Source organism: Sphaeramia orbicularis, chromosome 5, assembly GCF_902148855.1.
Source record: "Sphaeramia orbicularis chromosome 5, fSphaOr1.1, whole genome shotgun sequence".
Taxonomy (NCBI): Eukaryota; Metazoa; Chordata; class Actinopteri; order Kurtiformes; family Apogonidae; genus Sphaeramia; species Sphaeramia orbicularis.
Window position 1 is genome coordinate 27,626,619 of NC_043961.1, and position 24,441 is coordinate 27,651,059.

At 39.0% G+C, this 24,441-nt stretch overlaps 2 protein-coding genes across 3 annotated transcripts; one reads left to right on the forward strand and one right to left on the reverse strand.

The window, feature by feature from the left end:
- Positions 1–18: 18 nt before the first annotated feature.
- LOC115419496 (transmembrane protein 198-like) lies at positions 19–15,662 on the forward strand. 2 transcript variants are annotated; one of them, XM_030134304.1, is made up of 5 exons: positions 19–480; positions 12,448–12,700; positions 13,248–13,823; positions 14,306–14,383; positions 14,610–15,662. In XM_030134304.1, the coding sequence occupies exons 2-5, from the start codon at positions 12,547–12,549 to the stop codon at positions 14,660–14,662; spliced, it is 861 nt and encodes a 286-aa protein (XP_029990164.1). In that variant the 5' UTR covers positions 19–480; positions 12,448–12,546; the 3' UTR covers positions 14,663–15,662. The 2 variants fall into 2 exon arrangements, with proteins under 2 accessions (XP_029990164.1, XP_029990163.1); XM_030134303.1 differs by having other exon boundaries at positions 23–480; positions 14,306–14,454.
- A 247-nt stretch (positions 15,663–15,909) lies between these two features.
- Positions 15,910–24,157, reverse strand: mmp19 (matrix metallopeptidase 19). Its single transcript, XM_030134302.1, has 9 exons — positions 23,966–24,157; positions 23,756–23,841; positions 23,517–23,647; positions 20,705–20,917; positions 20,377–20,622; positions 19,625–19,750; positions 17,018–17,182; positions 16,799–16,926; positions 15,910–16,705 (listed from the first exon to the last, which is right to left on the reverse strand). The coding sequence occupies exons 1-9, from the start codon at positions 24,059–24,061 to the stop codon at positions 16,475–16,477; spliced, it is 1,422 nt and encodes a 473-aa protein (XP_029990162.1). The 5' UTR covers positions 24,062–24,157; the 3' UTR covers positions 15,910–16,474.
- Positions 24,158–24,441: the final 284 nt, after the last annotated feature.

A 24,441-nucleotide genomic window follows, 5' to 3' on the forward strand; every position in this document is an offset into this window, starting at 1 on the left:
TGTGTTTTTTTTTTTTTTTTTTTTTTTGGAGTGCCATTTACTTAAGCTGGGGGAAAGCGAGGGGAGGCGTCTCAGTCGGGGCTGTTAAGATTTTCCAGAGAAGAGGAGAGAGTAGTGTTAGTGTGGAGTCACAGAGGGGACCGTTAACGGTTGATCCACTCGCCGAGTTCAGGGACGGAGGCAGCGGCGGAGAATGGAAAGGAGTTAAACTTCCACACAGCTGCGGTTTGGGTTACCTTGGTGTTTTTGAGACATTATTCGTACGAGGCAGGGGTAGGAAGTAAACCATGTCGCTGCTGTGGGCTTAGTGTAGCCTGTGAGTTTAAGAAGAGCCCGGGGAGAAGTTGGGAGAAAACCGGTTTTCCCTGGTACCCTAGCGCCGCTTTTGTGTTTGTGAATGGTGGGGTGTTTTTCCTGTTTGACAGAGCTGATTGTCACGGAGAAGTGAACGTTTCAACTGCCGAACGCACAGGCGCATCGGTAAGTTACTACTTTTTCTTTTTGAAGATGTCCACATCAGCAACTAACTCCTCTTTTTTTTCCAACACCAGTTTAGTTTAAGCCTCTTATTCTCTGTCAGCGTACACTTTAATCCATTTAACTCAGTCTGTCCATATTATCAATAACCGTATACTAACTACATTAACAGCTCATGATTGACTAATATTGAGTAATACCTCACCAGATCCTCTTCAGATCACTGCCAAACTCTACAGCTGGAAATGTTTGGAATAAAACTTAGCAGGGCCAAGTTGCTTCCATGGCTGCTCTCTCTTTAAAACACTTGAGCCACATACAATACAACTTATCCTTCAGCTTTTCAGGACAAAGACATAATGATCTGGGATAATAAAGGCTTTATTGGTGTGCACTGAACCACACATTTTGACCAAAATCCTCCAGTGCTATGCTTTCATCAGTGTTAGCTAACAGCTTTAAAGTTTTAAGCTACTTTTGCTGCATTTCTGCAAAGTAGTGATGAAACTGCAGCCTTTAAGGATCAACCAACAGTACAAAGTAAATAAGTACTGATTTGTGGTTAGTTATGTCAATCTATTTTTTTTTATGATAAATCACTCATTGCTTAAAGTTCTCAAACAGAATGATTGTTTCTCCATCAGTGCAAACTATATATTATATGTTATTTTGCAATTAAGTCTTGTCATGTCTCTTTATAGTCTGTATGGCGTGTAAAAAGCCTTAGCCCTGCGGTTCTGCTGTGTGATCCATAGTGGGAGTGCCTCTTGGTTTTGGGACACTGTGATGACAGCCTACAGGTCCTGTTTTAGTCTGTAGTTATAGCCCCCCTCAGCGCACCCCCTCCCATATACTTGACCTACTCTGTCAGCCTGCACCAGATGGTTTTGCCCCTTTCAAATGGAAGAGAGGACGCCCTTCTCTGCTCTGGGGAAAAAGAAGGCAGGAAAGGAGGCATGACGTGCAGGGGTTGATAAAAGTTAGACTCTTATCTGTTGTTTCTCAAGGTGCCTTTTAATTAACATAGCAACAACATCCTCATTTTTGTCTTTTGTTGTAGGTATATAACTTTGAGCTGACTTTTCTTATTGTCAACACATAAGCAAAAAAATAACATTTTAAAAAGTATAAAACATGTAGCTTTCAGGAAACTGTTTTATGGAGAAAGTCTCCAGTTAGACCAGCTGACCTTCACAAATGATGTTTCCATTCCAACTTTATGAACATAAGCTTTAATTTAAAGTTTGGATAATTACTGTGCCTCAGTCTGCTTTCTTCTTTCAACAGTCTTTTTTTTTTCTCTAAAGACAACAGGGCCATAGGCAAAGGTTTATTCATGTAATTAAGGCATTCTGGCTGGCTGGCTGGCTGGCCTTCAGTGTACCTACTGTAATAAACATCTGACACAGTGATACTAGTTTGCCAGTTTGCATTGTGAAAGTTATTGTCCTAGAGCCTGTCTTATAAATTTGAGATTCCACTTCTTATTTCAATGGATTAGTCATTGGTTTTTCATTCTTATTTATACTTAGCTTCTCTATCAGTGCTACTTATATTGCAACATACACTCAATAAACACCAGTTTCACCATTACACAGTTGGATATTCTTGATTTAGGTTTTATTTAACTTTACCTTGGTGCATTTTAAAGGTTTATCCAAACTGGAATGATATTGTGCTTGCAATTGTAGAGTCATTGCAGCTAAAAATCTGTACAGAAGAACACCTTGTTCTATAACTACAGTGTTTCTGGACAGTTTATGATGGAGCATCATTTCTATGTTTGGATCACAGATAGTTTCAAGGACTACTTTTAAGGATTTGGCAAAAACTAATAAGGCTTTCTCCACTTCGGGACTGATTAAAACTGCATACAAAAAAGAGTTACTATGTGCTAGATATGATCGCTTTGATCACTAAATATAGCTGATTAAGTTTTGATTTTACTTTTGCTTACTTTTACTTTACTTACACCAGCATCATGTGAGACCCATGGTCTGGTGGGTTGTGGGTGTAAGAAAAGGCCGTTGTCACATGGAAACCACATAAAACTGATACCAGTAATTTAAAAACATCTATCCATAGGCTACTTATAGCACGATAAACATTGGTTATAGTTGAGAAGTGAGGAGACTGATGACTTGGCATGGAAAGTAAAGGACATATGTGATATTTTGGGCTCCTGAGATCGCTGTAGGAGGTACAATTACTGTACACTGGAATTTGACAAAAATGGTTAAATGATAGAGCTCAAGTGGAAGTGCTGTAGACACATATAGGCACTGCATGGAGGTCTCAACCACTACTGTGTTGTAACTCCCCACCTACCACTATAGCAAACCACAAATGGCCACAATTCAATCAGCTGTCTGTATGATTTTATTTTGGCAGCATGCCTGAACTTCAACTGAACTTATTTAAAAAAAAAAAAAAAAAAAAAAAGATTTAGGAAAGTCAGAAAATGTAAGGACTTAAAAAGATGAAACTGTAGTACCGTTCAGGGTCAGATCCTCTGTGGAATTGACTTGTCCTCTGTTGCGTGGATGGTTGCATATGTTCTCTACGCCAACCTAGTGCTCATCAGCAGAATATATTATCCCATCCACACAGTGATACTGTCTTGTTCTCACTAGCATATGGACATGGACTCCACCATGTCGCCTACTAAATACTGCTCTCCACCACAAACCCTAATAGAGTGTTGTGGAGTAGCCCCACCTTACAGAGCACACTGCATGCTTCATCCTTGACTTCAACTCCAACTTAACTGGGTGGATGAACATTATGGGCTTTGCTATGTTAATAGCATGTGCATTTCTGATATACATTGCATGCACATGGACTGTGAACATGTGACTCTTTAAAAGGCCTGTTCATTGTGTTTCTGATCTTTTTTCATGCCTCTTTATAAGCAGCTCTCTGCAGTCTTTATTTGAAAGGATTCTATTGTTTAGACTAAAGTCAGGCAGGCATGAAATGGAGAGATTATGAGGGTTAAAAATGGCTTGGGTCATGTTGGCCTATTGCTCTTTTGTTGTATGTTGGAACTGAAATATTGTCACTAGAGCAAAGTAGTAGCTGATGACAGGAAATAAAAGGTGCAGCCAAATACTTTGAAAGGGTGTGAATGTTCCCAACTTAACTGTTCCAAACACACCAGGTTGATTAAGACTGTTTCTCAGAACAACCATGATAACCAGTTTGGTAAAAGAGCATAATTTTTGAGATGCTATTTGGATATAATTGTACACTGTGAAACTGAATTTGTGTCAACCTAAAGAGTCAAACCACTCATTTTTGTCTGAACACTCATTTTTCGTCTATATAATCGTTGCTTTGTAGAGAGGAGTGCCACAATCTTGTCACATGTTGCTTTAGATTCAGTGCATTAGTTGATGCGCAATTTGTCTACTTTATTCATGGGAAGAGCAGCTGAAGACTGGGCATAGAACATCTGACACATTGGGAAGACAGCTGACAGACAATAGATCTGGAATGAATGAGAGTTGTATTTCAGTGCTTCTGAAGGAAAGTTCATCAGCTTTTGTCATTGCTGATCATTCTCTGCTCTAAAGTAGCCCTTTAGTGATGAGAGATAGAAAGCTTTAACAGATGCCCTTGGGATCACGTCCCCAAAACCACATTCAAATGTCACAGACTCATGCCCATTTGACTTGTGTAGATGCAAATTAATCCCACACTGTCAACAAGAATAACAAGGTTTTGAAGCCAAGTCTTAATAGTTTCTCCTTATTGTCGCATATGTGGCATGAATTATTTTAACAGTGAGGAAGTGTGAGTATGGAAGGATTTATCCGCTCAAAAAACACAGTTTTTGCAGAGCCATAGAGCCCTTACCCAATACAAAATCTAAGGTTACAGCAATGTGACTAGTATGTGCGATGGTAGAGACAGAGCAGGGAAATAGACTTTGAATTGTAAATGTGTGTAAAATAGTGTAAGTGTAGTGTATATTCTACCAAACAAAAAACTTAGGGCATTCAGTATCAGCAATAAGTGTGAAGTCAACATCATGTGATCCTTTGTGCATTATACAAGCTGTTGGAGCACTTGGCCACAGAAGTTCACTGAAAACACTGGATCATGAAAGCAAAGGCACTTGGTGACACAATGGCGAGTGTTATATGTAGATTACCCTGCAGTCCCGACAGATTACGAGTTTATTTGCATCATGTTACAAGGCTGCCTCTCCTTGTTTGTATTGACAACGTGAAATTTCTTAGCAGTGCGAAATCCCTTAGGCCCTGTTTGTACGAAGAAGGTTTAGGTCGTATCCGCAAAAGTTTTGTATCGGATAGACCTTTTGTCCACACAAAACTGGCATTTTCAGTCACTGAAACTGCAACTTTTTGAAACCAGGTCCCAGAGTGCATAAATTTGAAAACGCCGGTTTCATGTCTTTGTCTGTATGACCAAACCGCAACTTTTTTTAAACAATAATGTCATAGGATCACCTCTCTAACCTTTCACCCCGGAAGCAAGATGCCACTTCCCAACAACAACAATGGTGGACTACAGAGTTGTGCGCACACTGCAACAGCTATTGAGTTTATTGGAAATATTGACTCAAAATCTTCGGCTACCCTTTCACTACGATGAGCAACAAACAACCATAGCTAACAATATTCACTACATCGTCGGCTTCCTGATAAAACCTGCTAAGTGACATTTTTGGTTGGGAATAAAAACCTGCTATCTCCCCTATTATAGCTTCAAATTTCAGTCTCCTGTGAAAGTTGTTTACATTCATCATAAGTACCAACATTAAAGGAACACATACTTTTTTGTCATATTTCACACTTTCCTGTTATATAAACAGTTTTTTGTTTCTCCTGTAAAATTTGCCAAAAGTCACATAGCAGGTTTTATCAGGAAGCCGACGACATGCTCTTGGATCTACCGCAGAGAGGGGCAACCAGAAGGGCAACCAGGAGGAAATATTGGATCAGACCCGGTAGAACCAAGAAAGCTTTATGTGCATGCTCCATGTCGTCTTCTCCGTTTTTTGTGTACAATGACACATACAGGCCTAGCATTGGTACTACATCGTTTGCAGTCGTTTTCATTGGTTTCGTGTGGACGCAGATATTTCCTGAAACAACTCTGTGTTTACGGAGCACTTTTTTGAAAACAACAAGGAAAAAGATCAGATAGGAAAAGATGTGGTTGCGTGTGGACTTGGCCTTAGTAAGCTGCCTCATGTTTTCTTGTATTAACTTCCCAGCTGAAGCCTCACCAGTGTTGTTTGATGAAGTGAAGCATCTGCGTTGATGGTTCAGCTTGTTGCTTCCATCTCTGCTCTAGAGGTCAGTTCCGGTCTAAACCTGATGAGCTCCACTTCCTCTTCTGGTCTGGAGCTTCCTGCTGTGAAGGGCAGGAAGTGGTACATATGTCCTCTCTCAGTGAGCTCCAAAGCACATGTTGTGATAGAGAGAACAATTATTTGTAGTGTTAACCAATTTTATCTCAACTAGGCCCTCTTCTGTATTGGTATGGAGGTGTGTTTTGAAGAATCATCAAGGGGCTCATGGTCACCAGAAGTGACAGCAGTACCCATTTCAACTTTTGGTGGCTTTGCTCCCAAAGCATATTTTACTGTGTTGTATTATTTAGTAAAAGCTATCCTGAAAATCAATGATCTGGTGGTTTTCACTTAAACTGTATGAAGTGTGTGTGTGTCTGAGAGTGTGTTTGTGTGTGCATACATTTCATTCACATTAACCAGCATTTTTAGGTAAGGGCATTCATTGCTTTCTGGCTGCTGAATTATTATGCAAGAATATACAATACAATGTACAAGAGAGATTATATTTTAATTATTTGGTTGATCTTAGAAGGAAATGTAATTTTCATTGAAAAATAAAAATGTTATAACAGTAACAATATTGTTTTTGTTGGAGTGTATATAAAAAAAAATGTGTTCCCTAAATTTCTCGAGATAATGTAGGGCAAGGCATCTCTGTAGGAGTACAATGCTAGTGTGCGATAATCAGATTACCTCCACAATGAAGGACTGTCTCTCCATCAGTCTCTCTGACAACAGGGTTACATGAAAACTACTGAACCAGTTTTCCTGAAACATGATGGAGGAAAAATCTTCTTGGAGGAAATCCATATAAAGGGGGGAAAGCTGAAACAGTTTTTCATACAATATCAGTCACTGGAACCCTAAGCTAAAATAGAACTTAGAATGCTACTAGATAAAAAAAAAAACACCAAATGAAGAATCAGAACTAAGACCTTTTGTTACCATTTTCTGCAGGCATTTTGTCAATAAAAACTGATCTTTCATCTCGATGGACAGATGTTGTACCAAACCCATTCTCTACGATCCCCCGCTCTTCTGCAAAGACACTTTTACTTCATGTTGCACTTAGTGCTGCTCCAGATGAGTATGATTTGTTCAAAGACATACAAACTAGTCAAAAAGCTAGAATTTTACCCCATTCCAGAACGATCTTTGTTGCTGGTGCAGCACCAACCAAATGTGGAGATGGATCTGACTATGCAGGATTAGATTCTCAAGAATTAGATGCAGAAGTTATCTGATTTGTAATGAAGTGGAACAGTTATTGACTCTTCTCTGCTATGTCAGTTGTTATGTATCATCATTTAAAGTTCACTCGCAGTTGACCTGAAGTATGTTTGTGGTTTAATTATAATGTGGAACCAGAACAAGAGTGAACTATTAGCCGGTAGGGGAGGTCTGGAGACTCTGAATGGATGATGCACTTACCCATGGTCAGCCGTTGTAGTTAGGACTTGGACCTTAGTGGCCCTACCGGTTCTGTGGTCAGTGTTTTCAACCTACTATGCCACTAGCATTAACTCCAAGATTCTTCTTGTCTGTCTGTATAAGATGTTTAGCAGAGGGTGGCATGATTTATGACTACAACTGCAGAGCACAGACCTGGTGCAGTTCACATTCTTGGTAGAGTCATCACAGTGACGTTGTCACACAGCCAAGCCATAACACAACAGGTTTTCAGCTTCTCAGCTGGTCCTGGCCATCAAGTCACAGGAGAACTTCCAGAATCCTTGGCTGTGATTGCACACGCCCACCCGTGTATTAAACACACCCGAATTAGCTATGTGGGGAACTTGTAGCTGACCCTCCCTGTTCATCAACAGCTGAGCACTCAGACCCCTACAGTGTTTGTTCAGGGGTCTACACTGTTGTTTGGTTTAAAGGGCAACACAATCAGTGGTGGCTGGTGAAATTATTTTTTTGGTGGGGCGCAGTATCCAAGTCAGTTTTCAGCTACACTGTAACTACATATCACCACTGGGATACACCAAAGTACATGCACTGCTATTTTAAAATATGAATAAAAATAAAAATACACAGTATGTCTTTTCAGTCATGTATTTGTATTTGTACATTTCACCTGTCTATCCTTCAAACATGCATATTTTTCTATGACTCTATTGTTAAAGTCAGGCATGTCCCTGACAAGTGTCTTTTCCACAGATAGTATGGACAATCCACGTAGACTAGGGTTGAAGGTAGTGCAGGTAGATCACATGGCATTAAAATATAGAAAATCCACATTAGGGTTAGAACATATCACTGATACCACTTATGCTGGGACTCAGTCCTGCACCTTCACGCACTGAAGTCCATTGTGATTACTACTGAGCTATCCAACTGCTTAATGATGTTTCAGTGGTATTAGTTACTGACCTATTTGCTGATTCCATTTCTGAGGAAGGTCTTGATTCTTTTCGAGGTGTGATGTTTACTTCTGTGGGTGGTCCTTGGGCACATCTTGTATTGGAGGGGGGTCCTCTGCGCATGTGCCATTTATAACGAGAGCCTATGGAGTTCTCGGGTGGCACCCCAAACAGGAAACATGTGACTTGACTGCTCACTAAACAGCCAGAAACACTGTTAAACTACACTTGAATGCAGGTACACAGTACTCACAGGATGTATCATGTATAGCTTGTTTTCATAAAATTATCGTAGGTATGGTCTTCTCCTTCATGTGGGACAGGTGGGGCAGTGCCCTAGCGCCCTCTATTGACAAGCCACCACTGAACACAACATTAAAGTAACTCCTGTGACCTTAAGGCCTGTCACCTTTGACATATCATTTATCACTCCATAAATATGAGCAATCTGGGAACTTTTTATGTGTTTTCTAAATCATGGAAAGCATCTCCACTCACACTCAAAATGAGAAAGCGAGAAAATTTAGGTTGGAAGCAATGGGATGTTTAGGGGCCTCTAGAGAGTTTAGTCATTTTGATAGATAGCTCTGCTTGGAGTTGGAGCCCCCTCCCTCCATCACTCACCACCCCTCTGAAGACAAATACTTGGCACCCATCTTAAAGCAAACTTTAGGGATCTACCAGTCTCCTTGGTGCTCCCAGCCACCGTCTCCTTTTTCGTCCGCATGGTTTCCTCCGAGTGCCACTAGAGGTCACAGCATGGGCCTCAGGGTCTTTGTTATGTCCCATAATGGCTCTATTCTCCCACAGCACCAAGGACTTCCAAGCCTCTAGACATTGGATACCATTGTAGCTCACAGAGGGGTAACATGAGGCAGACGTACAGAGACATAGGAGTGCCCAGGACGTGTATGGAGCATTTAGTTCATTACTGTATAAAATATTAACTACTTCACACTCTGGTTAAGTTAAAAAAAAAAGTGATAACATGAACACATGTTGTTGTAGATATGAGGCCGTAGACTTTTTTCAGCTTCTAACAGACTGACTAATTGTGATGGTCCTAAATTCAGTTAGCTGGCCACCGAACATGCATTCTCAGTGTCTTAATCAATTACAAACAATAATGGAAAACAATGTGGTAGTGTCCAATTACTGTAATCACAGTATAAATGAGTTGCCATGCATTATGTTTTTCTATTTTATTTTCACAGTTTGGTAAGTTTTGATAAGTTATTTGTCAAGCAGATATACCAAAGCTGTACCAATTGTAGCTTCTCAAATATGAGTAGTTTTTGCTTTCTTTCATTTTAGATTAAATATTTCTGGATAGATTAAAATACTGAATGAAGAAGGCAACAGGAACATATACATTTTCCAGTAATTGTTGACATTTGATAGAGGAATTGAAATTGATTGTCAAAATAGCTGACAAACACATTTTTTGGGGTCTTTTGGGTATGTGTTATAGATGGCCTATAGATAATTATACATTATTTGTTTCAACAGTTTAAAACAAAGTTGTGTTTGGTGTGAGTTAACCTAAGAGAATGGCACTCGCATTCACATCTGCAATGTTGAAAATGAAGTTTCCAGTTTTTATAACTTGCTTTAGACATAGTGGTAACCTTCACCACACATAAAGCCTTGCCCAGTCATCATATCGAATCCTCCCTTGCCCAGAGCCTCCTCTATGGTTTTATATGATCCAATCATCCACAATAGAGTTTGGTTCTTCATTTTATGTTGGCTGGAGTTACTGTGATGATTATAGTCATAAGTAAGTTATAGTCATAACTATGTAGACAAATCTCTCCATAAGTTCTAATTAAGTTAGAAAAGTTTTTCCTTTTTGGTCTCCTACTTTGCCATTGTCTGCTATAGTCCACAAATGCCCTGACATTTTAGTTTGGTACTTTTTCCCCTCTCCAAAAACTTACTTATTCTTCAAATAGCATGGTTTACGTAACCAGAAGTTTTATGAATTTAATCATATAAGTTTTCATTTTATTCAATTGCGTATATGCTGTGACAAAAATTTTGAATTACTCCATGTTTTATTTAGATGTTTACACACACACACACACACACACACTAGATTTGACAGACTTGAATATTAACAGATTACACTCAGTGTTTAGTCTCGAGTATATTACAGTGTCCAGATTGCAGCAGGCTACGTGAATTTGTTTTGAAAATGTAGCATTTTAAAGAACTTTCATTAGATTTTTGCTTTTGTCACGGCTAAAGGCAAAGAGAGGGAGAGAGCAATAGGTAGTGACGAACTGTGAGGGACTGAAGAAGAAAAAGAACTTTCCGTTGAGCCCTCATTTTTTCCAAGTACAGTCATTCATAGGCAAGACATGCAAATCACTTGGCCTGCCTGAGGGAAAAGTATGAATCAAATGAGACATATTTCTTTGATAAAAGGGAATCCGGTCAGGGAAGTTTTAGTTAAAGACAAGGGATAGGTTAGTGAGTAAATGAGGGAAAGAAAGAACATTTTCGGAAACCTCAATGAAAAGGCAGGGCCTAACTGGTCCCTGACTGTTTGTCCCGAGCAGAAAACGTGAGTGAGCTGTAATCGGATCTCAGCTGTGGTGAGATCATGAAGGAGGCCTGCCAGCAGCCTCAGAAAGAGCAATCCACCCATAAGCCTTAGCCCCACTGCAGTCCTGCGTGGCTCTCCACAAGCCTACCAGTTTCACTGGTTAATCGCAAAGATAATTTTAAGACTACTAGTCAGTGCACGTGTATTGAAACAGAAATGACAACACAACAGTCATGGTGTCATTTCCACCGCCAAGACTGCTTTGTAAGGTTTTTCAGATATACATTATCTTAAGTGAGCTGCTAAGCTACGTATGTGAAAATATGATCAATGACTGTGGACCTAATGTGTATTTGAAATAAACACTTTCAGTTGCATTTATGTTTTGACTTTGTGCATGAGCAAGTGTACAGAAATGAACTGATTAAAATATGTTAACATGCAACCATAAGCCAGTTAAATGGCACTGCCTTATTTTTCTCTTGTGTAATTCTTCAAAGATAGAAAAACATGTTTCATTGCCAATGAACCAGTAAGCTACTCTCTTCAGATGACAGACTTCACTATGGAGGAAACACAGCTGGACAGCAGGTCGATAAAACACCCTTATTTGACCCTATGCCGGACATGCAGGATTGACATCTACAGCATAGTGTGCAGAATGTGTGACAGCTGCACACACAGAGGTCTGTTTCACAAAGATAGACCTTGACTAAGGTTTAGATCTAACTATGCGTCAGACTTCCGACAGATGTCTAAATGTAGCTGCTGCACAAACTTGTTTAGTTTTTGACTATTGTAAATATGACTATTTGGCTATAAATTCTGCGTGAATTGACTTTACTCTTACAAAAAAGTCATGGTTGAAAACTTTTACTTTGTGAAATAATTTTATTAATTACATTTTTTATTGGGAAATTCAACTATTAATATAAAAATATAGAGAAATCGTAGCACATGGTAGGCTCAGCATTCTTACTTTTGACTCAATCTGTCTTCACCAACCCAAACCTGGGATTTCCAATATGCAGAGTGAAATTCCAGAGGATGCCATACAATAATGTGTAAGTTAGATATAAGGTCTTTTTTACTAAACTGGTCTGTACAGCCCAGATAAAATGTACATGGCCCTCTCACATTGAAAAGGTGTTTCATCATACGTTTTACATTTGAAGGATTAAAAAAAAGAATATATAGATATTTAGGCCATTTGTAATGTCTTTTAGTACATTTGGATCCTGTGAATATTTTCTCTTCTGGATCTTAAGCTGATCTAGTTTGGAGACTCCTGTGGTAAATACTTGGTGGTATTATCATTGTTGATATTTCCAGTGATTACTGTTGTTTGTAAGTCATGCTCTAATTTTTTGCCCCACTTTATTATTATACAACAAATTATAAAATGATAACCTGTGTAGTCTTTCTGTTTGTCAGAAATTTCATTAATTTTTGTGATTCTTAACATGGTACCAAAGGCTGTAGTTCTAACTACATTCATACTTCATTTAAGAGCAAAATTAAGACCTACACCACAGTATAAATCACATTTGTAAAACCATCTTCACTTACTGTGAGGTAGTTGAAGTAGTACACAGATGGCCTAAAGCTTCACCTTTTACCCCCTTGGGTCTTCTTAGATTTTTCATTTTCCTTTGACTTACATTTCTCTACATTTCTTACTTTCCTGCCACTTAAAAACCCTTTTATATTTTATTTTGTTGCAGTCATCAAACCTGCTCAGATGGACTTCAGATAACATCACCAGAAGTTTCACCCTTGTCTTGAACATCACCCAGCCCCACCGCCTCCGACATTCACCCAGAATGGCAGATCCCACCGGGCTAAGCTCTGAAGGGGTGGGGGCAGGCATGGCCGAGGTGGACGTCTGTAGTTTGGAAATAGACAGGAAGTATGATGTCATCCCTGCCGTCATCTGCTCCATGTGTTGCCTCTTCGGCATCATCTACTGCTTCTTTGGTAAGAATCCCAGCAGGCAAACAGACCTTGGAGTCATGCAACTTTTGGGATGACATAACTTAAAATGTCACCTGAAACTGTAAACTCACTCTGAAGTGTAGTATTTAATTATATGACGTCAGGCTGAATAAAAACATACAACAGCACATTTATGATGTGGTCTGGCTGCATTCACACTGATGGCTCAGTGCTCAACTGAGATTTACTGCTCAGATCTGATTTTGTTGTTTGGCTCTTCACATTATTGTTTCTATCTGATGAGTAGATTCCAGTTTGAACTGGTCACAGTCCTCAACTAACCCACATGAACAACAAGACCAATTTTCAAAAGTAATCTTGGGGCCACTGAAGTCAGTGTGTATGTTTCCATTTGTAAAAGACAAACAATGAAATCCAGTGAATTCATAAGCACATTATACTGGTTAGACTGGTTATGATACATCTTCACAATGTTTGCATGTACAGATGTGTCGCCCCAAATACCAGTGTGAAAGAATTTGGGCCTTTTTTTCCTGCAGTTCTGACTATTGTGTCTCTTTTCCTTTAGGTTACCGCTGTTTTAAGGCTGTCATGTTCCTGTCTGGCCTAATGTTTGGCTCGGTCATCATTTTCTTGCTGTGCCACAAGGAGCATGTGCTGGACACCCAGCTGAGCGTGGAGGCCAGCGCGGGTATCGGCCTCGGCATAGGTCTGCTGTGCGGTTTGGTCACGATGCTGGTGCGGAGCGTAGGCCTATTCATGACAGGTCTGCTGCTTGGCTTACACCTGGCTCTCGCCGCCCTGCTGGTCACTCAGCAGTTCTACACCCCAACTACAGTGTGGGTGCCTTTGGGTGCACTTCTGGGAACAGGCATGCTGTTTGCTGTGCTGACACTGCAGTGGCAGAAGCTCTTCACCATGATCTCCACAGCTGTGTTCGGGGCAGCTATAATGACAGTGTGTGCCGACTACTTTGTGGAGATGTTTGCTCTGGCCATGCATGTCTATGAATGCTTACGTCTCACACCCGGTCCACCTCTGTGCTGGTACAGCTGGGTCATTCTGGGCATCTGGCCTGCCCTCAGTCTCATAGGAGTGCTGGTCCAGTGGAAACTAACAGATGACAGCTTCTCACACACTGAGGGTAAGGATGAATTATCAGGACACTTTCACTGTGTTAGTACTTTTCTAAGAAATGCCAATTTTCAGCTAATATAACTATGTATGCCCATAAAATATCTAAAAACAGCTGGGTCTGTTATATATTTGGGTGACTTGGATGTATTGTGTCAAATGTTTCCAAATTTGTTTTACTTCGGAGAAAGCTGTAATTTTCTTTAATTTGATCACGTTTATGGTATATCATATCATTAATTTATTTCATTAAAAGTAAGTGAAATAATATAAACATAGGTCACTAAACCTCCTCTGTAAACATGTAGTGTCATGAGAATTTCCATATGATCCCATGTTTCTTCAGTATGTCACTGACTATCAAATCTTTTGTTTTTGCAATAGAAATGATTCACTATTTATTAAACAAGCCGTTTCCATTTACTGTTGTGATGGCCGTCGAAAATGTGTAATTCAGAATAAAGTGATTATGGATCCTCCTTCTTTTCTTAGTTGTTATCAGTCGGAGACAGAAGCGAGTCCAGCTGATGCGGATCCGAGAGAAGGACGCCAAAAAACGACAGCAGGCAGGTGGGCAGGAAGGCACGTACCGCCGTAAACCCACTCCAGTCAAACGTTACGCTGGGGATCTACTGGCACCGGTCAGTGTCACCCAACTTGGCGTGTGCTGTAGATACTGATGAGTGTGTTTTTATGGCATCACTTATTTACACTCTGTAATGTCTAAGCTTGTCTAGTTCAGACACCTGATAATTTTTGTGCTCCTCACTTATATCTGTGTTCTTTGTCTTCTCAGAGTTACCTGCAAAGTCTGCGGGACAGACAGATGGGCACCGGTACTTCCCTTAGCAGCCTGGGCACGACCAACCACACAATGATTGACCTAGATTATGAGACGGGGTCCACTGCACCCCTCACAGCTACAACCCCAGTTGTCAGGGTCTGAGCTGCACAAAAGCAAAGAAGGGACTAAGCTTTTTGTTCCATAGTGTCTTCCTGATGCACAGTAGAACAGAAAGTGATTCACTGAGCTGTGGGTTTGTTTATTGCCTCAGTGTAACTGGAGTTCAAAGGAAGACATCGCTGCTGTTTGGAGAGAAGGACAAGTTATCAAGCTGTTTGAATGCTATAACCACTGCGACCACTGTGTGTCTCGGAGAAACACTAAAACACATCCTAATGAAACAAGGTCATCCATTTCCTGTCATTATGTATTAAATGCATAAGTACGAGCCAGATTTATCTCTAGAAGTGAAAAAAACAGCAGTTTTTTTTTTTTGACATTACATGTACTGTACAAAATTAGTTATTGCCATTAAGTGTTGTGTTATTACCCATCTTACTGTTTGGTCTTAAGATTTGTGACAGTTTATCATTAAAACAGTTGTTTGTTTTGTGTATTTTTAGATGGAGTGTGCTGAGGCATGTAGATGGATATATGTCCATAAATACAACAAAGTGAAGCAACAACTAAACGGTGCAAATAACGGTTTATATTTAAAAGCTCTTTACTGGAGCTTTTAGCAGGATCTTTTCTAGCAGCACAATAATTCTTTGACCTTTTTGTGTTTGTACTGTAGCCTCTTTCCAAGTGCAGTAGGTAAAGAATTTAGACTGTGTGTTTGTGGAGTACCTGAGTAAACCTTTTTGTAATTTAATTTATATAATGGCCAATACATGGTAACGATGAAAAAGGACAAAAAACAAAGCATGTTTGTTGTTAATTTCTAGACTGTTAAATAATTAGCTACAATATGTCAATCTGCAGGTACAATGCATTTGTTACCTGAATCTGTACATACCTGTTGATAGAAATTTGAAAGATAAATAAATGTGTTTGATATGAAAACAGTTACTCATCAGCTGACTCAAATTGCACTGTTTGTCTCTTTGGGTTCTTAGTAACTCTGGCAGCATTACTCACCACATTTTTCATCGCCAATAAAAGAGGTCATGGGGATGATTTCCTACTCTGCAATTGGTTGCAGTTGCCATGGCATTTCAAGGTTTTTTGCACACAAACAAAATGCAGACTAGACCGGCTTTTGTCACATTGAGTATACGTATTACAGTGTGACAGGGCATTGCAGTCTAAATGTAATTTTACAACTGACGTTATGTCTTGTTTAATGGCAAAAAAATGTTAGATTTCCAGCAGAGACTTTCATCACACATTTTAACAGACCAGTGTGATTTATAAGAAAACCAACATGTTTAGTTTGCAACAATTAAGGGCAAAAACATACATAAGTGTCATTTGATTGTTTACAAAAGTCTGAACAGAAAATGAAAACTCCATCATATTACATCTTACTGAAAGTATCAAGACACATAATCAAACACATGTGTTTGAGAGAAAAAAACAAGACCTCCCTTGATTTCTCTCTGAGATCATACAAAAGCTTACATAATTCTCGCAGTCACAAAAACACACATTTGTGTTCATGAACTAAGCCTCACAAAAATTAGATTATCCTAGGAACAGAAGTAGCTTTGTTATGATCAAATCCAGTGAAAACAAATGATTCTCACAGTAGATTCTGTGACGGTAACTGATGGTTAATTGGTAATGTTGAGGTTGATGGTTGTCAGTGCCCCTGGAGTGGAACCAGCACCCTGCTTTAGGCCTCTTGGTATCTGCTGCCCTCTACTGGTAGATTCCTAGCATTTCATCCAGCGCTCCCCCTTGCTCAGTGGGTACCCTCTGTCCACTCTCAACATCTCATTCACACGCCAGTAACTATCTCCCTTAAAGAAGAAGATCTTGCCATTTGTCCAAGTGAACACAGCATCTGGACTTGATGGGACACCGGTGAAAAGCATGCTCAAAGGTTTGGGGTAGAGACCCATGTCGTTATACTTCAGCTCATCAAATTGCCAGTGTTCTGAACCCTGCAGAAATAGAAAATTTAGAATGGTGTGCACTAAAAAAAGATGCAGGCACATGTTACAATACATCTGTTTCTCATGTTCTGAGGTTTTCACCTTAATAAAGACCAGTTTCTTATTCTTCTCCAGGTACAAAGCTGCATCAATACCAGCAGGGATCCGTTTCACCTGTTTGGGGTAGCCGTAGTCCAGCAGGAAACTTGTGTACCTCCACACTTTCCCTCCTAAGACCAGAAATAGTACAAACATTTACAAAGTGTCTGGACTGACAGACAAAGAGCAGAACAAAGGTGGAGCTGTTGACAGAAGTTAAACCTTTGAAGAAGTACGTCTTGTTTGTTCTCTGAGAGTACACGGCAGCATTTAGGTTTCCAGGGAGCTCCTTCCACAGCCTGTCAATCTTTATTGGTGTGTTGTGTCCCAGATCAGAGATGGTCCACACATAGTCACCACTGAAAGCAAATGTCTTCCTCCATGGACCTGGTACAGGAGAACAGAGAGACTTTATGTATCATGAGTTAATGTAAAGCCACATATTTAGATGTTCTGTAGTATGTTCTATAACAATATCTAGACTGTAACTTATCCCTGTGGTGGAAAAAGTGTTCAAATGCAAGATTTATATAAAAGAATTTAATTAGTTTCTGTTTATTTCGAATATGCAACAAAAAGTAATACTATTTTAGTCTTTAGAAATAAAACAGATTGCAAGAAAACATAAAAAATGTATACATATACATGAAAACAAAATATGGCCTCACTTGCATATTTGACAGAGCAGGAGGAAGTATGACTTATTTAATCCCACCCCTTCTCCACACGACACTCTAACTTTTAGCCTCCTATAAGTATTATGTATGAAACATCAGGTCCCTTGGATCTTTTGTAAATAGTTAATCTCACTTATCATTTTCACACACAGACACACACACACACACACACACACACACACACACACACACACACACACACACACACACACACACACACACACACACACACACACCTACCTATATTGACATACCAGAAAAATAATTAGATAAATATATACATACATCCTTGAAGGCAACACACAATTAATACACAATATAATATAATATTATTGCTACAAGAACAGAGGCATCCCTGCCTATCTTCAAGAAGCTCCTGAAGACCCAGCTCTTCCGAGAGCACCTCCTATCCTAACACTTTCAAACATTCCATCTTAAATATTCTAAAAAGGTTTTTCCCAGGATTATCACAGATTCTTCCAGGATTATTTCTGGACCTGCTGCGGTGGTCCTGCCTCTTCCCTGCCCTCATCATCACCACTCATTTATCCTCAACTGCCTCCATGTGTCTCCCCCTACTCCCCCCTTCTCCCCCAGTCTCTATCTCTATCGCTCTCTCTTTTTCTCTTTCTTTACCCTCTCTCTTTAACCCCAACTGGTCAAGGCAGACGGCCATCCTCCAGGAGTCTGGGTCTGCTCGAGGTTTCTGCTGTTAAAGGGAAGTTTTTCCTCACCACTGTCACCAGTCACAAGTGTTTGCTCCTGGAGGATTCTGTTGGGTTTCTGTAAATTGGCTTAGAGTCTGGTTTTGACCAACTCTATATATAAAGTGTCATAAGATAACTTTTTTTGTGATCTGGCATTATATAAATAAAATTTGATTGATTGAGTGATTTAATTGGTTTTCCCCTGTGAGTCGCTTTGGAAAAAAGCATCTGCCAAATGCATAAACATAAACATAATATAATATAATATAATATAATATAATATAATATAATATAATATAATATAATATAATATAATATAATATAATATAATATAATATAATATAAGCCAGTTGTGCTTCCATGCATCACTAATAAAATTCTTTAAATATTATCAGCAAAATGCATCAAAGTATGAAAAGCAAGTGCAGTCATTGTGCAGTAAAATTGTCTTTTTCAGTGTTTTATTTTTATATATGATGATTTGTGGATTCATTTTACAGCTGCTACTGTAAATGCTTCACAACGAGCCTCATTTGACTCATTTTATATACTGTTGTGTAGTTAAATCATCAGGAATGTGTTATTTTTAGAATTATATGTTTGTAGTGTTGAAGTCCTGTGAAAACATGTATTCTAAAAAAGTTAACTGTTGAGTAAGTCAGAAAATCAGGCCTGTTCTTAGCTTTGTCACAATGCATTTTCCAAGATTAAGAAGAAGTATGAGCCAGGTTTATCTCTGATAGTGAAAAACACAGCAGTTTTTGTTTGTTTGTTTGTTTGTTTGTTTTTTAACATTACATATACTGTACTTCAAGTTAGTTATTGCCATTAAGTGTTGTGTTATTACCAATATTACTGTTTGGTCTTTGTGACAGCTCATCATTAAAACACTTTCCTGTGTTTTTAGATGGAGTGAGCTGAGGCATGTAGATGGATATATGTCCATAAATATGACAAAGTGAAGCAAAAACGAAATGGTGCAAATAACAGTTTATATTTAAAAGCTCTTTACAGGAAGTTTTAGCAGAATGTTTTCTAGCAGCACAATAATTCTTTAAACTTTTTGTGCTTGTACTTTACCTCGTTCCAACTTTAGTAGGTAAAAAAATTTAGGCTGTTGCGTATGTTTGTGGAGTACCCAAATAAACCTTTTTATAATTTAATATATATAATAAACAATACATGGTAACAATGAAAAAGGGCAATGCATTTTCCAAGATTAAGGAGAAAAATGTGTAATTTTCTACCAATTTAATCCTTAAATTAATCATAAACATTTAAAATCAATACATTTGGAGATTGTAATCGGAAAAGTTAAATAAATGTAGTGCTGTAAAAATGACAATATTTACCTTTCAGATGTAGTGCAGTACAGTATACTGTAAACTTGCATAAAACGTGTAAAAAACTTAAAATTTGTACTTAAATGCAGTGTTGTGTCTTACCTAGCATAATGGCATCCAGTGTGGCAGTGCAGGGGTCAGGGATGTTCGCAGTATTATGGGTGCTCTCTGTGGGAAAGGTACCGTCTGCAGGTGTCGGACTGGCCAAAGTACTTGTGATGTGTCTGCCTGTAAAACAGAGCAGCCACAGTGGAAATAAACGCACTGTGAGGGGTCATTCTTAACCCATAAGGACCCAGTGTGACTTTTGTGGCAGTTCCCAAATGAATTTTTCTTTCTATTTAACGTTTCCTAAGTCATTTATCACTATTTATTATCATGTTATCCTCTGTATTTAGCTTTTTTTTTCACTGAAAATCATCCCATTCTCCTGTGTTGAATTGACTGATCATGAAGTAGTTCATAGAAGCTCAGCGTAATGTCAAAAGTTATTGTATCAAAACAGAAAAAAATGAAGAAAATGAGACCTTTTCAGTTAAATATAGCATTAACTGAACATAAACCAAGTGTGTTCATCAACTGTCACTTATCCAACTCCATGGGTTTTACTGGTGAATCAATGTTGTAGAAGATGACAGTGTTTCCACGGTAATTACGGAGCCTCTGAACATCCAAATGGGTCATATCTGATGACCATGAAAAGATGACAAACTGCATTTTACACCAATTATTTACATGTATTGATAGGATTAGTGGATCAACAGTTTAGATCAGTTGATGCTTTTGATCAAAGGAGGTTGTTTGGGTCTTTATGGGTTAATAGATCATCATAGGGTTAGTGGTGACATACTCACCATACAGGGCCTGGATGCCTTTTATGTCATCTGAGTGCAGTCTGAAGTTGACCCGGTACCCAGAGTAGACCGGTGCCATCAGAGCACTTCTGAACTGAGAGTGACCCAAACCGAGGGCGTGTCCGATTTCATGGGCAGCTACAATACGCAGATTAGTGCCATAGTATGACCCCTCAGTCCAGAACTCAGCCTCATCAAAATGGACAATACCAGACTCTGGTGACTCAGCATGTGCTAGTACATGACCTGCAGACGACAGAAAGAAACAGTTTAACTAAGTGTTCCAGGGGCCAAGTTACAGTCTGTTTGGAAAACCTTTCAAACTCACCACGTCCATCAAATGGCACAGGGCAGTAGCCATCTTTATCATGGAAGGAGATCCTTATGTCTGCTCTGCCAAAGTCAACCTCTCTGAAGTTCAAGGGAGTCACATCACTCCAGTACTTAAATGCAGAGCGGATAGCTGTCTTCACATCTATCTTCTTCATGTCAGGTGTGTAGTTGTGGATGCGATACGTCAGATTCCTCTTTCTCCAGCGACCTGAGAAAGAAGAAGGATTGTATAAGTCACCACAACACAACTGTGTACCTAACTGAGTAGGGGATGTAAAGCTGTCTGTGTCATTTTTCCTTCTTAATTCCTAGATTTGTGATCAAATACAGAACATTAAATACATATAGACTGTCAGTTGGTCAGGTCTACGTTTAGTAACATTATGTGGCCATAAAATTAGGTCAGCTGATTATGAACATACTGAATAACCAGGGTTGAACATCAGAGGACTTTTTCTTCCCTGATAATACATGTATTCCAAGATGACAACACCAGGATTTATAAGGCTCAAGTTGGGAAATAGTGGTTCAGCAAGCATGAGATGTTGTACATGGACTAGACACCTTGAAGTCCAGACCTGAACCCCAGTGAGACTCTTCGAGATTTGCTGGAGAAGACTTTACACAGTAATCTGACTCTTCTACCATCAATACAAGATCTTGGTTAAAAAATGAATAAAGAAGGACTCATCACCTCCAACACATGATCATGCTGAATATAAAGTTAGAAAAATGTAGGTGCACTCTAAATGGCTCTGTTAACAAATTTAACAAAATATGGGAGCCTCTTTTCTACTATGTGAATGTTACCTGGCCTGGAACTGTAAATACATTTCAGTTCTTTACATTGTGATCGACCTGTCTGTTTGTTTGTTTGTTTGTTTGTTTATTTGTTTACTTACTTAAATGTACCAGAATGCATCCCATGTCTTAATTGTCTTGTTATGCGTGTCTTGTTTGTATTGCCTTTTTTTTGGGGGTGTGGGGGGTGTTTGTTTACCATGTCCAGCATCAGTCTTTGTATTATGAACACATTACTTGAAATTATAAGTGTTATATGTATTAAATGTTGAAAAGTTCTATGAATAAATAAATAAATGAACAAATGTTCAGAGAATGCAAACCTCCGCCAAGCACCCGAACAGTGTGCATGTGTGGATCGACTATTTCTTTTTAAATTTAACAGTTTCAAGGTTGTTCCATACAACAGGAAAAAGTTGAAGTTTGGTACCAGTCATGTGTATGTCAAATTATATTAAATTCCAATCAATATTTGTTGAGTTATAATGAAAAATGTGTGGGGATTTTCAATGTTAAATTGAAATGTCCACAGAGTTCACATTCCACAGTGGATTTGGACAATTTTGTACGAGATACAAGATATTGTTATAAGCTATGGGTGTATCAAATTGGAGGCTAATTGGAGCTGTTTTGAATTTTTTATGAATTTTCGAAAATTGCTCAATGATGAGAGAGAGGAAAATTTGAGATTTTGTGACCTTGCTGCGACCTTGACTTTGGCCTACTTGGCCCAGAATTTAATGGGTTCGTCCCAGGGCCTAGGCCTATCTGTGGGTAAAATTTGATAAAGATGGTTGCAATAGTTTTCCCATAAAGTTGCTAACAAACAAACAAACACACAAAGCAAAGTGATCACAATACCTCCTGGTGGAGGTATGAATGTATCTCTGATGGAGTTAAAGGCGGTCCAATGAAATGTTGTGTGACTTTTCTTTGAAGTGTACATGCAATACAGTCTTTCGTCTCTTTTGTTCCATATTAATACAACACATTTATAGATTTTACGTTGTTTAGCATGTACATTTTCATGTCTAAATTCATTGCATTCTATATTACAGTCCAGTAAAGCCAAATACTACTTCTACTTTTAATGTGTAACTCTACTATTTAACACGTAATCCATGACAACACCTAAAATATCTGAGCTGAGTGTAAATAAGTATGGTGTTCTGCCTCCTTGTCCCTTTAGGTGTTAAACATAGGTTACCAGTAGTCAATAATTACACTTTACTGCTCTTGTTAAAACTTTGGATTCCATCAAACATGTAAAAACACATAGAGCACTGAGAAAATGTCAAAATCAGAAACTGAACACTGGATTTATTCAAAATAAAGACAGTGAGACAGTTGAGTATTTTGTCAGAAAATATGTAATATAGTTGGTTTAGCCTTTTTGGCTGTGAAAAGAAGGATTTTGTCAAACTGGAAAATTCACAAATCGAAGACTTTCTCTATAGCACATCTCTTAGGTATGGAGTGAATAATGACACTAATTTTAGAAGTGAAACCATGTGGAACCAGGTGAGGGGGTGCATATCATCATCACAAATATTAAGCTGAAAGACTATAAATTCAGATAGGCAATTCAATAGGCAATTTTCTCAGTTCTTTTTTCCTAAATCCTGATCCAGTCTTGTATATTATCTTTGGATTCCCTTTGATACTTTTAATGATTATTTATCTGAGTTGAGGGTACTTGCACTGTCCTTTTATGTGGTATTGTTGTGAAAGATATTAATGTTCTGTCTTTGTCGGGTTTGGTGTTTTGGTTGTTGGTTTTCGTCATGGTTTAGATCTGTGTTTATTGTTATCATGTATAATTGTAAAAATGAATAAAATGCGGGAGAAAAAAAAGGAAAAGAAAATATGTAGTATGAATTCTAGAAGTATTGACAATAATTGCACCATTCTAGAAAAAAAAAAAAACAGCTTAACAGCTATTCACATGTACATTTGTTGGCAGCACCTGTATTTTCTCTGTTGAATGACAGTATTTCACTACTCACCCATGACTCTGTATCTGTGCTGTTTCTTGTTAAAGGGGTCTTCCATGCCACAGCGGGGCTGCCTCATGACCTCCAGGGTAGCATCATCTAATTCTCCAGTGGGGGGCAGATCATTCACTCTCTGGAAAACCCTGGAGAAACAACAACATCAAACAACTGCAAACTCATTCAACAAAAACAGGTCAGACTCATAAAGTTAACACATTATCTTCAATTATCAGCAACCAAATAAGTTTTACCTGAGAGCTTCAACAACCTCCTCCAAATAATTAGGGTCTTGAGGATCCATAGGGTCACTCAGGTAACCATACTGCCTTAAATAAGCCTGAGAAAGTGGAGGCAAACAATGAAACATTAATAAAGCAACACCAAACACTATGACACAACACATTTGTGAAGCTATGAATACAAAAGCAGCTTATGAACAACAAAGTAAATGTACGTCTTACCGTTGCTTCCTCTAATTCAGTCCATTGCAGAACTTCAGAAATAGTACCAGTGAAGCTGAGCACTAGTAGCAGCACCAGCAGCCCAGTGTAGTCCATCTCCAACAGTCTGTGACCCAGATATTCTCAACTGGTGCAATGAGGTAGAGATGTGCTCAGCAGAGTCCCACAGCAGACTGTTTGTTCTCTCAGCACTCCAGCACTTTTTAACTCAGCCCAGAGCGTGAGTCAGGCCTGTGGCTACGATGACCCATCTCTGAAGAATGAGGATTACAACAGGATCCAGCTGACCCACTGCCAGCTCGTCCGCTCTTAAATCATACAGCTGTTCAAAGACAACGTGCAGCTCCACCAGACACATTAATACTGCAGTCAGGGTTACAGTAGTGGGATTCGCTTCACACTTTAACACTCAGGAAACAAAGAACTCACCCAGACCAAGAATATCCCTCTAACACAGGCATACGAATCCTTCAGGG